This window comes from Brachyistius frenatus, unplaced genomic scaffold (assembly GCF_029030835.1).
Source record: "Brachyistius frenatus isolate BFR_SWC_R1_liver_20210118 unplaced genomic scaffold, ASM2903083v1 Contig_18, whole genome shotgun sequence".
Classification (NCBI taxonomy): domain Eukaryota; kingdom Metazoa; phylum Chordata; class Actinopteri; family Embiotocidae; genus Brachyistius; species Brachyistius frenatus.
In genome coordinates this window covers 2,357,604-2,373,216 of record NW_027210617.1, presented here as the reverse complement: position 1 = coordinate 2,373,216, position 15,613 = coordinate 2,357,604, and the positions used below count along the sequence as shown (strand labels likewise).

The 15,613-nt window shown below is 42.0% G+C and overlaps 2 protein-coding genes across 2 annotated transcripts; one reads left to right on the top strand and one right to left on the bottom strand.

Annotated features, from left to right (window-relative positions):
• Positions 1–371: 371 nt before the first annotated feature.
• marchf2 (membrane-associated ring finger (C3HC4) 2) lies at positions 372–6,980 on the top strand. Its single transcript, XM_069694836.1, has 5 exons — positions 372–681; positions 3,666–3,975; positions 4,329–4,524; positions 4,990–5,199; positions 5,306–6,980. The coding sequence occupies exons 2-5, from the start codon at positions 3,794–3,796 to the stop codon at positions 5,462–5,464; spliced, it is 747 nt and encodes a 248-aa protein (XP_069550937.1). The 5' UTR covers positions 372–681; positions 3,666–3,793; the 3' UTR covers positions 5,465–6,980.
• A 2,477-nt stretch (positions 6,981–9,457) lies between these two features.
• On the bottom strand, positions 9,458–13,881 carry LOC138618833 (ras-related protein Rab-11B). The gene is made up of 5 exons (XM_069694838.1): positions 13,729–13,881; positions 11,316–11,511; positions 11,018–11,211; positions 10,829–10,909; positions 9,458–10,194 (listed from the first exon to the last, which is right to left on the bottom strand). Exons 1-5 carry the CDS (start codon positions 13,766–13,768, stop codon positions 10,049–10,051), a joined length of 657 nt encoding a protein of 218 aa, XP_069550939.1. The 5' UTR covers positions 13,769–13,881; the 3' UTR covers positions 9,458–10,048.
• Between the last annotated feature and the right edge of the window lie 1,732 nt (positions 13,882–15,613).

Here is a 15,613-nt window from a genome sequence, read left to right as displayed (position 1 = left end):
CAAGCGTTCATCCCACCGGCTTCACACTCGTCGGGTGTGTTTGCCGAGGACCCGAGGTTGTGCCTTTTGTGCTTACTTGGAGACACGTTGGGTATTAATAATAATAACATCAAACATGCTGCATCCGACATTTCTTTATGCCATCACTTGTATTGTATCCGTATGTACAATTGTACATACACCAGAAGGGTTGAGTGTGTATTTCAACAACCTCACGGCGACAGAGAAATTTAAAGGGCTGATAGAAATCACGTGGTCTGGTCTTTGTTTACGTCCTGTGGTCGCGTCACGTGTCTGGTCGCGCGCCCCTCCCTTCAGCAGGCTGCTGTTTAACTCGTCCCGGACTGTGTGTGTGTGTGTGTGTGTGTGTGTGTGTGTGTGTGTGTGTGTGTGTGTGTGTGTGTATGTGTGTGTGTATTTTCTTCTCTTGACTTCACCGTCGAGGCAGACAGCTGATGAGCCTCTGGGGAGGGGGAGTGCGTTTAGAGGGGCCAGAGAAAGCGGCAGCTCGGCCCGCTGCTGGTTTATCAGCTGAGAGTTTGCTGGTTAGCGGACGGGCGCCTTGTTAGCTCGTGAGCTAGCAGCGCTGCACTTTGTCTCGTGCTTTCAATTCACCAGCTGAACATGACGAGAGAAAGAAATGCGAGGCTGTTGAAACATCAGTAAGAACACGACACGGGGGTGAGTACATGGTAGTTTATATATTATTTATATATATATATATACATATATATATATATATCTTTTTCAACAGGCTAGCTGTGGCGGTTCACCGCAGCTACTGACAGCTGGCCCAGCTGTGACGGGGGCGCAAACTGACCGCGTTTATTTCCTGGATTTTAAAACCAGAAAGCAAATGCTTTCTTGATAATAAAACGGGAATTAGTTCGTGCCTTATCGCAACACGGCACTACGCCGCTCGTTTGTGCCGATCATAATGTTTGTTCAGCGTCACTGAGCTGACGTGACACGACTCTGCTCCAGGCATTAGTCGGTGTCAAAGTTCAAACATCTGCACGCTGCGGCAACTTCCGCTTCTTCAAGTCACGGTAGAAAGGACCGTGTTTGTCAGCCGAGTAAGTTTTCATGGTATAATAGATTTATTTAACACCGCCGACCGTTCATTCCCATAAATTCACGTGCAAGTACAGAGTTTGGCCTTAAAGCTACACGTCCTTATGTTTCTCATCTGGCCAGATGTGCACGATACATGTTTTTATCCCAGTGTTTACATGCTGACAAGGCTCAGAAAACAATAACTGAGGAGATGTGCTGTTGTCTTTAATTGGGGGGGGGGGGGGGGGCTACCGCTTTGTTTATCTGGGTCAAGGATTGTGCCTCTTAATCGTGCCCCCGTGCTGTGTCGGCATGCATGAATAACAACACCAGGCAGTAACAGTTGTCCATTGATTTGAATGGGATGACTGCTCATCTGACCTGGGAAGCTGTATCACAAAATCCAAGATCGGGCCTTGAGGCTTAACTCCATATTTACAATCCTGGATACCCAGGCTGACAAAGCTGGCCATCATCTGGCTCTGGTAATTCACCAAACCTGAATGTATGAGCATATCACTAGAATATAATGAGGTAGGAATAACCATTCATCATTATATAACCTTTGTTACAATAGTCAGATGTTTCCCTGAAGTTGAATCATCTTTTCTCTTATGCGGTGCTAAAAACAGAACCTTACGTCCTTCATCACCAGATCTCCAGAAACTCATAATGCTGTTTTAAAATGATTGTAGAGGGTAAATTGTTGAATTAATTAGTCCTGTATAAGAAAAAAATCCCCTGTGATGAGTAAACAGGATTGTGCAGGTTCGGGTGCAAAGCTATGTTAAGACATCATGTTAATAGCAATGTTATTTACACACATATCAGACGGACTAGTTCTTGGAAATGTGTTTTTCATGTCATTACCAATAATCAGAATAAGAATCACTTTATTGGCCAGGCATGTTAACACACACAAGGAATTTGACTCCGGTTGTAGCTTCGCTCTGAGCGTCCAAAAAGCCAAAACAGACAGACATCAATAGACATATAAAACATAAATAGAAATATTTACAGCATAGAAATGAATGAGAATATGCATATAAACGCCTAAACAATGGTGTAATTGTGCCTAGTCCAAATGGTGCTGATGAGGTTGGGTGTAGTGCAAAAGGTCCAGTGATGTAGGACATGTTAACTGTTTAATTATTATTATTAAAATATAAATGAATCTCTCTGGAATATAATTTTATAATTGATCTCTTACTGTACAGAATAATAAGTTTCAGACAGGAAGACGGATGTTACAGGCTGGAGCGCATCGAGCCGTACGTCTCTTATCTTCAGTGAGGGGTTATCTGAGGGCAGACAGCTGTTTTTCAGTCTGCTGCACATCACACTCATTGTCACTGACATCACATTTGTCTTTATAATGGATGAACAGCTGCTTTGAGCAAACTGGCCAAACCTCCAAATGGATAGATTTCTTGTAAATGTCAAAATGTCTCTCGACTGCAGTTAACTTTGGTTACTTTCACACAAGGCAGACAATTAATTATACATGAATCACAGTGCAGACATATAAGTAACTTTATGACAATCCCACGCTGAGACATATGACTGATAATGTCTGGTCTTGTTTTAAAATTTGGATCCGTCTCTTGATACTGTGTTGTGTGTGTGTGTGTGTTGCAATTAGAGCCCGACCGATGCTGGAACTTTGGGGTCCATGTCTATAGTGATGTTAGGCAGTCAAAAAAAAAAATCCTATATTGATAAATCATCTGATATTCTTTGTATGTATACTGCATTTACACAATGACCCTGTTTCCATTTGGCGACATCAATCCGGACATATGCGACCTGACGGTGATCGGACCACAAGTGGCCAGCAAAAGCACAGGTGGAAACGCACTCGGGAAGCGTTGAGCTGTGATCTGTTCAGGCCGCATTCGGAGACCTGCATTTCTGTTCCTGAGTGTGTTTCCATTTGGCTACCCAGGACGCACGTTGATGCGAGGCGGAAACAACTCTCCCTAAAGCCGGCCACTTCTGATCACGCTCACGGTCAGGCGGCCAGATGTCCGGATTGAAGAAGCCAAATGCGAACGGCCCCAATGATCCCTCAAATGTGGTTATCAAACACTTTTGACACGTGGGACCAAGATATGTGATCGAGGCGGGATATTTTACAGTTTATTATTATTTTATCAGCGCACGGAAACAGTGAACTTCAATAATAAATTGTATTAATATTTAGAGCTTAATTATTATAGATACAAAAATAATCAATGGATTGATTGATAATGAAAATAACCATTAGTTGCAGCCCCATGGATGAATCGGTATCCTTTTAATGTGGTATCTAGTAAAATTGCTAATTTCATCATATTTACATACTGCTGGCTAGCTTGAGCTATATTTATGATATTTAAGTTGTATTACGTATGTTATGGTAGATCATATTTTGTATTGATCTGAATGTGTGAACTAACTGGTAACTAAAGCAGCAAAACGAATGCAATGAAAAAGTAAATGCATGAAATACAGTGAAGTAGAAAATGTCACAGAAGTTCAGCGCTTGAGGAAAAGTACTTCCTGTCATTCCACCGCGGATATTGTTTGAGAAATGTGATTAATTTCTCAGCGTGTCTGTTTCTCTGCAGAAACATTGTTCACTTGTGGGGGGGAAACGGGAAGCGTTTGCTCTTGGTGCTCCCTCAAGTCATCCCTCGGCTTCAAACCTTAACACCCTCAACTCCACCTGCACGGCCGGAGTCTGGACACGGTAACCATGACGACGGGCGGGTGTTGCCACCTGCCCGGCTCCCTGTGTGACTGTGCCAGCAGCACAGGCTTGTGGAAGAACGTGGAGGAGGCGGGTGGTGACGGGTGCCAGGCACTCTATGTCACCCAGGTCACCGCCATGGATGGACGGTTGCTCTCCTCTGTGCTCAAACCCATGAGCGCCCAAAGGTAACACTGGCACTCGTACATACAGTGTATCACTGTACATGTCTACACATGTGTAATTGAATAAAAACACAATAGTCATAAAGCCCTACCTGACTGTCCCAGTTTAATTTAATATACATGTTGAATTTCTGGAACGTGTTACTGTAAAAACAGTTTTCTGTGAGTTACACCTCTGATTTCAATTCATATTTTATGCATGTTTATTATCATACACTGAGTTATATCATTTGTAAATCCACTGATATCTGTGGAGCTTGTGATCACATGATTTTGGATCCTGTATACCGTATCACCTGTGATATGCTCTTTCACAAAATAAGTAAATACATTTTTTTTTTTAAATTTTGTCTCAGTGATGGTCCCATCTGCCGTATTTGCCACGAAGGAGGCAACAGTGAGGGTCTCCTGTCCCCGTGCGACTGCACCGGCACTTTGGGTACGGTGCACAAGAGCTGTTTGGAGAGGTGGCTGTCGTCTTCCAACACCAGCTACTGTGAGCTCTGCCACACAGAGTTCAGCATCGAGCGCCGACCGAGGCCTCTCACAGAGGTAACAAAGGTCAATGCCCTTTGCCTCATCTGCAGCAATCTTTCCTCTCTTTTATTACATTACATTTAGCTGACGCTTTTATCCAAAGCGACTTACAACACACCGGTGGTACACCATCGGGAGCGATTTAGGGTTCAGCGTCTTGCTCGAGGACACTTAGGCATGCGGACGGGAGGAGCGAACCACCAACCTTCTGATTAGTGTGCAACCCACTATATTGATTGAGCCACAGAGAGGGGATCTCTTCCTTTTCGTTCCCCATGCTTGACTGATTGAACGAGTTTGCATGTACCCAAGCGTGAAGGCTTCTTTTGTTTTTGTACCTCTCTCTGCTTGCTTGCTTGTTTTGCAGTGTCTTTTCTTTTCTTGATTAACTTCAGGTTTCTCTTCCACCTCTCCCAAACCTCTCTTCCACTTCTCTATCCCTCTTCTCTGTTTTTCTGGCTCCTGTTTCCCACTCCACAGTGGCTGCGGGACCCCGGACCTCGTAACGAGAAGAGGACGCTGTTCTATGACATGGTGTGCTTCCTGTTTATCACGCCTCTGGCAGCCATTTCTGGCTGGCTGTGCCTGAAGGGAGCTCAGGACCACCTTCACCTGGGGAGCTGGCTGCAGGCTGTGGGCCTCATAGCCCTCACCATTGCCCTCTTCACCATCTATGTCCTCTGGACTTTGGTAAAGATGAATTCACACACAGCATTCATGCAGTGCAGCCATTTTTTAAAATGGAGTTCTCACCCGGTGAGTTGCTGTACATTTTCCTCCTCCCTTGTTTCCACAGGTGTCGTTCCGCTACCACTGTCAGCTGTACTCTGAGTGGAGAAGAACGAATCAGAAAGTACGTCTGCTCATTCCTGAAGCCAAGGAGTCTAACTCTTCCCAGCATTCCTTGCTCTCGAGCAAACTGACGAAAAAGTCGGCCAATGAGAGTATAGTATGAGACCAAACAGACATGGTCGATGATAAAGGAGGTTTTTTTTTTTACGTATGAGGCCTGATTCTTGATGCATCATGCCCGCCCGCTAGACATTAAAGAAGCACTTGTGGGCTTTTTTGTTGTTGTTGTTGTTGTTGCTTTCTTTTCTTCTTTTTCTTTGCTCCGGCGCTGCATATTTTTTTCCACTTTGCATTTTATGAATCTGTCCTCCTGGGGGTGCAGAAATTAGCACATTTCAATGGAGTCTATCTGTCCTCACGTTGGACCAAGTTTATGCAAAGGCACTGAAGAGTGGAACAGCACGTGGCGATGTGCAGAGACGCCGACCGGAGGCGATGGCAGAACAAGTGATGGACAATTCACTTGTTAAGAGGACCGTGAAATATAACGATCGTCCTGCTTGGTTCGATGACCCGTCAATGGTCCACAGGTGACTGCAGAGTGTAGCGGGTCTGTTCATCGTGTACTGCAGTGATGAAAATAACTGAGATACATGTTGTTGAGCTCATTGTGTGATCTCGTGTATGAATCTGTGAAGGAAAAGCTTCGATCTTTGATTGCCGTTTCACAATCCAGATGTCCGAGATGGAACTTTTAATGTGCGCCTGTTCTTTAAAAGCTTTTCCTCCATCAGTTGTTACATCTCATCCGAGAGCAGATAAATGCCAGAGATTGTGCAATATACCACTGTGGACATGAAGGACCTCACAGTACGTGAATAGACCTCAGCCAACATGCACAGTTATGCATGCAGGCAGCACTGTTATTAGTTTTTGGGGGACTTTTAAAAAAAAAAAATGTTACTTAATGTATTCTGAAATAATTTTTTTAAACCACTAAAGACTGAACAGATTTACTATTCCTACTGAAGTAGGGATAACCACTGTCCTCATAGAGGTTCTTGTATTATCAGCACTTAACAAGTACGTATTTATAATTATATAGATTGATAGAAAGCGCCATCAAAATGGCTTCCAGAGGAACATTTCCACAAGTAATGTTTGGTGGCCGGTGCAGTGTACGCGAGCATTATTTCTATTGCCTGTTGAAGTACTTCATTTTTGGCTTTTTATTTGCACTTTGTTGTACGTGCCTATGCCTCCATAATCACAACAACCAGGAACTCCGAAACTTCCTGCAATTGTCATTCGAGTCATAGTTAAACACGACATAAGTATTTCTCAGTCTGGGAGTTTTGGTGCTGGTGTGCCGTAGATGTCAAACGCCAACATTTTGATGTCTCTGACCATCGACCGGGACCGGCTGTGTTAGTAGAGCAGGGAGATCTTTGCTATAGTTTAGTGTGGCTCATAAACAAGTCATTTGCGGTGACTGTTAATCAACCAGAGTAACACAAACTACAGAGTCTGCCTGGTGTCCAGATTTGCAGGTCATGATGTGGTCCAGTTTGAAACATGGATTCTTTCTTCATTCCACTTAATTTAGGTTATGTGGACACGGTTAATTGCTTCTTGCGCACATTGCAGCTGTCCGCAGGCAGATAAGCTTGGAAGATAAATTGTTTTTTTTTTTAAATACATCTACTATGGAAAATAACTTAATTGTTAAAACTTAATTCAAAGAAACACATCAGCTTTAATAATGCATCACTAAATGTGCATTTTGGAGTACCGCAGGTGTCAAGTCAGGGTCTCCATATTGTTGTGGGAAGCTTCTTTTTTTTTTAATTAATAGCAATTCTTTGAAGTGCAGTCAAAGAAAACACCTTAGCTATAAGGTGGCATTGGAAGTAGAGCAAGCTTAAAACCAACCTGATATTGATCTGTTTTTATTGATTATTGTAATTCCATGAAAAGTTAGACTTTTTGATTTGGTTCTCCTCGACACTTTATTTCATTTTTATCAGTGGTGATCAGACTTTGGTCTTTTTATGCTTTTCATCAATTTTCCATTAGATGGATCCAATTTGCAGACATATTCAGTGTTGACTTATTGTTAATACGTACATTACATCACTCACGGTGTAAAGAGGCCAAAGCCCTGGATTTTATCTACCATTGTGTTATTAATACCTTTTTTTTTTTATTTAAAATGCATATTTACTTTCGGACAATCAGACTTGAGCAGTAATTTATTTACTTTTTTTTTTTTTTCCTCCTGCACTTTTAATTTTCATTCTACAGAAATTTGGTGACCTGAAATGATTTGTGGATACTTGTGTTGTGGGCCGTTGGGAGGAAAATTTCCAGCATCCACAGTGTTGGATATTTTCCGCTCCTATGTGTTGTCTCACAGCGTAGGATTACCAGTAACCAGTGGTTCTAAAAGTTATGTACTTCCCCCCGGCTTCTTGTTTACATCAACAGCACACGCTGATACATTCAGCTCCTGGTGGGTTGTCCCACATACTGCCCCAGTTTGTTTGTGTTTTTAACTGATCCCAGAACAAAGGTTTAATATCCTACAGCACTGCGATGCAACCGGGAGCTCGTCTGCCTCACAAGCTTACGAGTCATCCGATCATCCGTGTTTACTGCTTGTCATAAGCAAGGCTTTACCCCAGGAGGCACTCTGTTGTGGCACTTTCATCATGATGTAATAATTTACTAAACTTCCACAATTTAAATCCAATTTTAAATCATTGCTTTCTTTTTCTTCCACATTTGAACATGTGAACTACTTATATTGTGTCCTAACGTTTTTGTGATCTTTTAATTGAGTCTTTTTTCAGACGCTGGTTATATTAATATGTATTATTTGTAATTTAAATTGCAAGTCTTCACTTTTTACATACGATCATGTTTATGGTGTGCTCTTGGAAAAAAAAAAAAAAAAAAAAAAGGTTGTTCTCACCAAAATACTGATACCTGCAATCAGCCAGGAATTGTTTGCAAAGCAAATAAAACATAATTATAAATGATGAGTGAATATTAATTTTGAAAGCTCTTGTCAGTGGTAATTTGTGTGGTTATACTTGGGCATGAAGTCGTCTATGTGATAGAAAGCACTTGGGGAGCCGCAGTCTATCCTGGACATTAGAGTATAGATCCTGTGATTTGTGCGATATGGCTGTTTACAGGTCATCCTCTTAGTCCAGTGAGGATGAGATGTCATTACTTTAAGTCTGTTTTGGACCACAGCTTTGTGAGTGCACTAATCCTAAAGAAAAACAAAATGCTAATATCAAGTTTTGCTACAATATCTGTGTAGAATCATGGAATCTCCCCGTCACGTCCTCTGCATTCGGCATTTAAGCAGCTTACTTAGAAAAACACATCTTCAACCTATATTGCATGCTGCTTTTGTGAACAGTCAAATCTCTGCTCTTCAGGGAGTGAAAAAATATTTTCCAATAGGTCTTTGAGTTGTGATAAAAAAAATAATACTGTTTTGATCTGCCTTCCTACTAATCAATAAGCTACAGATTTAGGCGAGAGAAGTGAAACTTTGGTGGCCTGACAACTTCACTGGAATTACCACTCTACTCAGACGAGCCGCTTGTAGCGTAAAAAAAAAAGTAGAACCTCTCAATAAGCTTAATCGCTGAGGAGACCCTGATCAGAACAATGAACAGACTATTGTTTTCTTTTTATGACCGAAGGACATTTTGCAGTTATTATAGATATTACAGAAAATCGTTCCAACCAGACAGAGGTGGAAGAACTGCTGATAAGTTTCACGTCACTAGAAATAGCAATAAAGCACACCACGGTATGAAAATACTGTAAGTACCGAACCGGAGTAATTGCGAATTTTCATTTGCAAAGTGGAGTCAAAACCACTTATTATTCAAAAGGCCTTATTCAGAGTGATAAATACATTTATTATACAGTATATACATGATTAATATTTTTGTATTGGGATGCATTAACATGTAAGCAGCATTTTAATGCTATGAAAGTGGAACACAGTTTTACCTAATTTAACACTATCATATTTATAAACTGATGACATGTAAAGTATTGATTAAAAAAAAAAAAAAAAAAAGAACATGTTACACCAGCTGCCAGAGAAATTAGACAGAGAAATTGAAACTGCTGTGGTCAAGAATTTTATTGTAAATTTATACAGTTCTTAAACTGAAAGTAAAACAATAACAACTTCTGCCAAATATTCGTCAATAAATACATAATGAGGATATTTTTGGCATGATAACTGATGTAAGAAGGAAGTAAGAACCACACTGTCAAACGCATAATACTGCCGCGCCAGGCTGTAGTAACTGTCTGAAGTATATTTACACAGCACCATCTAGTGGTAGCCATTGAAATGTGTTTCACAACCTGCCCCAACGCGACAGCGTTTCTCAGTAGAGTTCGGACAACTTCACAGGCTGCCTCGGCCCCACGTCGCAGGAACCTTCACACGGACCCCCACGCACAACTCGGCCGAACACGCGACATAAAGGCTTCTGAAATGTTTCTTAAATGGCAGAAGAGAAGGGCACGAGTGACTTCAAAAGTACTATAGAAAACAGAATGAATGGTAGAAAACAAAAATAGAGTGAAGAGGGAGTTGGCTGTGAGCAGAGCTGCGGGGAGGAAAAAGTGCACAGGTGACGAGATGTGGAGCTGAATGCGGTGGAGGGGATGGGGGAGGAGGGGGGGGGTGAGGTGGGACTCGGGGTCACAGGCTCTGGCAGCACTGCAGTTTGTTGCCCTTCTGCCCGTCGGTGGTCGGTGGGACACTTATATCCACTACGTTGTTGCCCGGAGACTCGTCGTGCGCGGATCTGTCTGCTATCTGCTTCTGTGACACGATGCGGTAGATTTCTGTCGAGAATTTCAAGATAAACAAAACGAAGTGAAGCTCTTGACGTGTTTACAGCCCTTAAACTTAAACACTCCTAATTATTAAGCTAACTGTACAACTTGAACATGAGTTTTATTCATAAGGTCGGAGGTCAAAAGAATATTTGCAGTGCGCTATCTCCATGAAAGCTGACTGGAAGGGGCTGAATGCCGCGTTGGAAGATTTTTTTTTTTTTTTGCTTCCTAATACCGACTTCGCCCCTAAAAATCCAGTATCTGTTGGGCTCCAACTACAATTTACATGTTCCTGTGTTTGTTTTTCAAATTAAAATCCATGAGTCTTACCTAAATAAAAAGAAGGATGAATAAAGGTAGAGCTATTAAAATGAGTAACGCTGGAAGGCAACAAACTGAAGCACGTTTACACAGTTTGTATGCATGTTGTAACAACGACTGGAACTTTGGTTTGTAAAAAGTACAATACTGGAAATAAAACAAACTTACTCATCTTTAACAGTACTCGCATAACTATGCTATAAATATGACTGTTACAGTAATGACAATCGATGTAGTTCTTTAATAATCATCACCAACGACTAAAATGAAGGTCATCAGAGTGTATGACATAATATATATATATATTTTTTTCCCCTACCTGTTAAAATGTTCTTGAATGCCTCTTCTACATTTGTGGAGTCCAGCGCTGATGTCTCAATGAATGAGAGTGTGTTCTTCTCTGATGGCGAAGAAATCAAAATATTTTTAAAACATTAAACAGCGTACATAGACCGTTATACCGGATTAATGGAGTTTGTCTCACCGCAGCACTTTAGGTGTGATTTACCTGCGAATGCTCGAGCCTCATCAGTGGGCACGGCCCTCAGGTGGCGGAGGTCGCTCTTGTTTCCGACCAGCATGATGACGATGTTGTTGTCAGCGTGGTCCCTCAGCTCCTTCAGCCAGCGCTCCACGTTCTCATAGGTCAGGTGCTTGGCGATGTCGTAGACGAGGAGAGCCCCGACTGCCCCCCGATAATAGCTGACGGCCACATAAACCAGATGAATATATACACGTATCCTTCTTTGTTCCAGCACAATTTGAAGAAAAAAATAATCTACTTCACGCAGAGAGAAAACACTCACGCGGAGGTGATTGCTCTGTAGCGCTCCTGCCCGGCTGTGTCCCAGATCTGAGCCTTTATCGTCTTGCCGTCCACCTGGATGCTGCGGGTGGCAAACTCCACCCCGATGGTGCTCTTGCTCTCCAGGTTGAACTCATTTCTTGTGAAACGGGACAGCAGGTTACTCTTCCCCACTCCAGAGTCTCCGATTAGCACGACTAGAACCGAAACGCAAAGCAAACGTTCAAGAGTTATACGTCAGCTACTCGGGTGAAACAGCAGACTTCAAGGCATTCCTGCAGTTCGTCGGTGACCAGGGCATGAATGGCTCCTCTTCTTTAAAACGTAATCTGGAGGGCACATTAACTGACATAACCCTCGACGTGATTTTCATCTGCAGAATTTCAAACATGAATGCTGTAATCTGATAGGCCATAATCATGGCCATGTTGGTCAAAGTAAAAGGGCTGACTTGCTGCTTTCTATCTCTTACACAGACATCCTTATCAGACTTTGCCTTGGTGGGAGTCAGGCAGGAAAAAGGTACCAAGTACTCCGCTCTGGCAAATCTGACTCAACAGTTTCTCAAGGCCTTTGTTCCCGTGTCGTTGTAACGAGTCATCAGTGTCCTCCAATCAGTTTCCAACAGCTACACTGAGCGTGTTTCTCTGCTGTATTCAATACAGTATTTATTAAAATCATGTATTTGTATCCATTACAGTAAATCTCCCGAGTATTACAATCCCTGCATTCAAACTTCAGCCACTTGAGAGAGGTAAAAACTACACATCTTGACGTTATTAATATTTCAGATCACGCTGCCTCCACAGGGCCAGCAGCCTCCTATAGGACGTCACGCACCCATTTCACCATCTCTTTTCTCTGCTCCCATCTGGAAGCAGCTACAGGGCCTTTAAGACTCCCACTTCCTGGCTCAGAAACGTTTTTTTATTTTTTTTATCCGAGCTATCACTAAACTGAACACTACAAACTCTGCCTCCCCCTCCCCCTCCTCCAACCATAACACTACGCAGCACAGGACTCACAACTGAAACACTAAAACTGGGGAATTGTGTGATAACATCTGTACACTACATCTCATTGATGCAATAGCTCTTTATACAAGTATCTCGTGTTTATTTTATTTTTTTATGATTTTATTAAAAAAAAATTAGATTTGCTTTTTGTCTGGTTGCCTGCTAGGACAGGTGGGTGTTTTATTCCAGGACATGCACAGCAAATGCCGTTGTACAACTAGGTGCAATGACAACAAAGGTATTGTGTTGTGTTAATTCAATTGGTTGCAAGATGAAAGGGATAAGTTCGATAAAAGCTGGGCAATCTGGACAAAATCACATACATCGTGATATTTTTGATCAAATACCTCGATGCAGTCTTTGCAGGGATTTTTTTGACTGAGAACCAAAAACAACGTGGATATAATGACTAAGCGTGAAAAGGCAAACAGTAGAAGAGCTATAACAGTCTGGTATTTCAGAAAAATGACATCGATTTACTGTAATAAAGCCTTTAAAACCAAGAAAAGACAACAATCACACCTATCGTGACGTCAAAAATAGTCTAAGACTCATACCGAGGACAGGATCAAATATGAATACATCGCCCTTGGACCTTGGGTTAGATTCATGGGCAGGCTGCGCTGGGAGTGCACAAACAAATGCCCAAACATTTGAAAATGAAATTAAAATGCCCATTTGTGCCCAAACAAATAACAATGAGCTGGAGCAGCAACACGTCAGGAAACTGACCTCCCCGGGTGTGAAAGGACCACGTGACGCGCGACTCAGCGGTCCAGGTTCAGATCCATCATCGTTTGGTGCGGAAATCAATCAATGAAAGTACCCTGCGGTCATTTGGAGCAGATACCGGACAGGAAAACAAAAGCTCCTCTTTCCTTTCACGCGGACTGAGTTTTCTCTCTCCCCCTCCCCCCCCATTTAATGTATCTGATTTAAAATGAGGCGGTCTACGGGAACGAGGCTCTCCGTTTCAATGGTTGGTTTTGGTTGCAAGTGAAGACAACTTCCCTCCGATGACAGTAAAGTTGAATCATTTCCAAAGTAGCAGCCCCTGTCCGTCTGCTACGAGCTACTAGCACGCAGGACCAACTCGTCGTACGCCCTACTTTCTGTCAAACCCATGCGGCTCACCACGGAGCAGGCGTCAAACCCCGAGACACAAATAAAAAATATATATTAAAAAAAAAAAAAACGCCACACCTACAGTAATATATTAAAGTGAGATTGATTAGTTTTAAAAAAAAATAAAATAAAAAAAGAAGAAGAAGCAGTTCGGTTAGCTACAGTTAGCTGCCACCGCCAGCTGGTGTTAAACCACCAGCGCAGCTAGCGCGCTGAATTAGCCGCCATAAACAGCGTGAAAGACCGGGACGACCGGTGTCCGTCCCCGCTTACCTTTGAACAAGAAGTCGTACTCGTCGTCTCTGTTGCCCATCGTGCGACACCGATCACCTCTGTGAGACTGCAGTGCGGACAGAAAACGGAGCTCCCTGCCCGGACCGGGGTGGTGCGCCGAGATGACAGGAGACAATGCGCACGGTGCGTCGGAGGAGCGGCGCCGCGGGACGATCCGCCACAGCAGACCGACGCGGTCGCGTTAACGCGGTCGGTCATGTGACGCGCCGGTACGGCGCTTCAGGCACTGCGGAGTTGTAAATACATAACCCTCGCTTCCTGCGTCCGCGTGTTTTTATTTTATGAAGTAATAACTTGGAAACCAGGGGTCGCCAGAATCGGGAAGGTTTTTTTAAAAAAAATTTTGAACATGTAAGAAGTCACAGATGAACAAATAACCCTGTTAAATATGTACTAAGTCATGTAATTTAAAAAAAAAAAAAAATTAGGCTACCTCGTCACAGTTATGCAACTTACATTTGATTATCCTTTCGACAGTGGGGAGGCACGTTCTCAGATCTTTTACTTACGCGAAAGTAGCGGCGCCACAATTAAACGGCGTTCAATTACAAGTACAAACTCTCGCAGTCACACTGTAGGAGCCAAATGTTGCTCAAGACATCCTGAATGTAATCGTGTGCGTTCATTGGGTGGCGCTGTGGGCACACAGGTGGGAAAGGTCAACGCTGTTGTCAGGTGTTCAACTCGGAAGGGCAAATGTTGTTGTTGTTGTTGTTGTTTTTTTACCGTGTTGGCGCTGGTTTCTTTCGCTGCGTGTTACGTGAACTCTTTTGATGGATATATGGACGGTGGACTTCGACGCACGAAGGGAATAGCACATGCACCTTTATCTGCAAACCCAAAACATCCTGCGGACTTTTATTGAACGCAACACACCGAAAGTAGTAAAGTAGAGTGTTGTAAAGTCAGCCGGGTCACTCCTGGGTCAAAACACCTCAGCCACTTTAAAACGGAACATAATGACCTTTACACAGACAGGACTGCATAGTTTCATCTGAAGTGTAAAGTGGATTATTTATAATATATATATAGTATTAATGAGTTTTAGGTGAAATAAAAGACAATCAGTTCCCTGACAGAGCCAGCAGAGGGGGCCACTGTCGCTTCATCTGTATGACACGTTTACTGCACTGCATCTGTGGACTGCTAGAAGGCCTCTATCGACAAGACTGTATGCGATAATAATAATAATAATAATAATAATAATAACAATAATAATAATAATAATAGTTGTTTTTAAGATTCAGCAAGTTTAATTACATTTTTGAAAAAGTGTTCAGCAACATATATCACACCATTTTGAAAACTGCAAAAAGCCCTTGACAGGCTGTTTTATGGAAGCCTATTGATGACTGTATTTAAAAACTAATGTGACATTCAAAATGAGAAGGTAATCCCACTACAGTTTATGTGTTATTTGATAAAAAAAATTGTATACTATAATTCTATAATCCAATTTGTATTTTCACTGTAATGTTAGAGTGAAACTATAAAAGCTATGTGGCATTTAATTTTTAAAGCCATTCCCGCAACACTGTGAACAATATTCAAATTTTAAACCAAAATGCAATACGAAGAAAGACATGACTTTCCTTTTATGCAAGCAATATTTAGGCTGAGTCCCGAATAAAATTAAAATGCAATTCTCAAACAATTTCAAAAATCAATACGGCATCGATCTACTTCTTTTTGAAGATTTAACCTGACTTTAAAGAGCACCTGACTCTATTGTATTTTCCAGTCTCTTCATACAGGCTACATCTGTCTAAATATATATAAGTTTTTCACATACATATACATATATATATAGGCTACATCTGTCTAAAACTATGAATATATATATATATATATATATATATATATA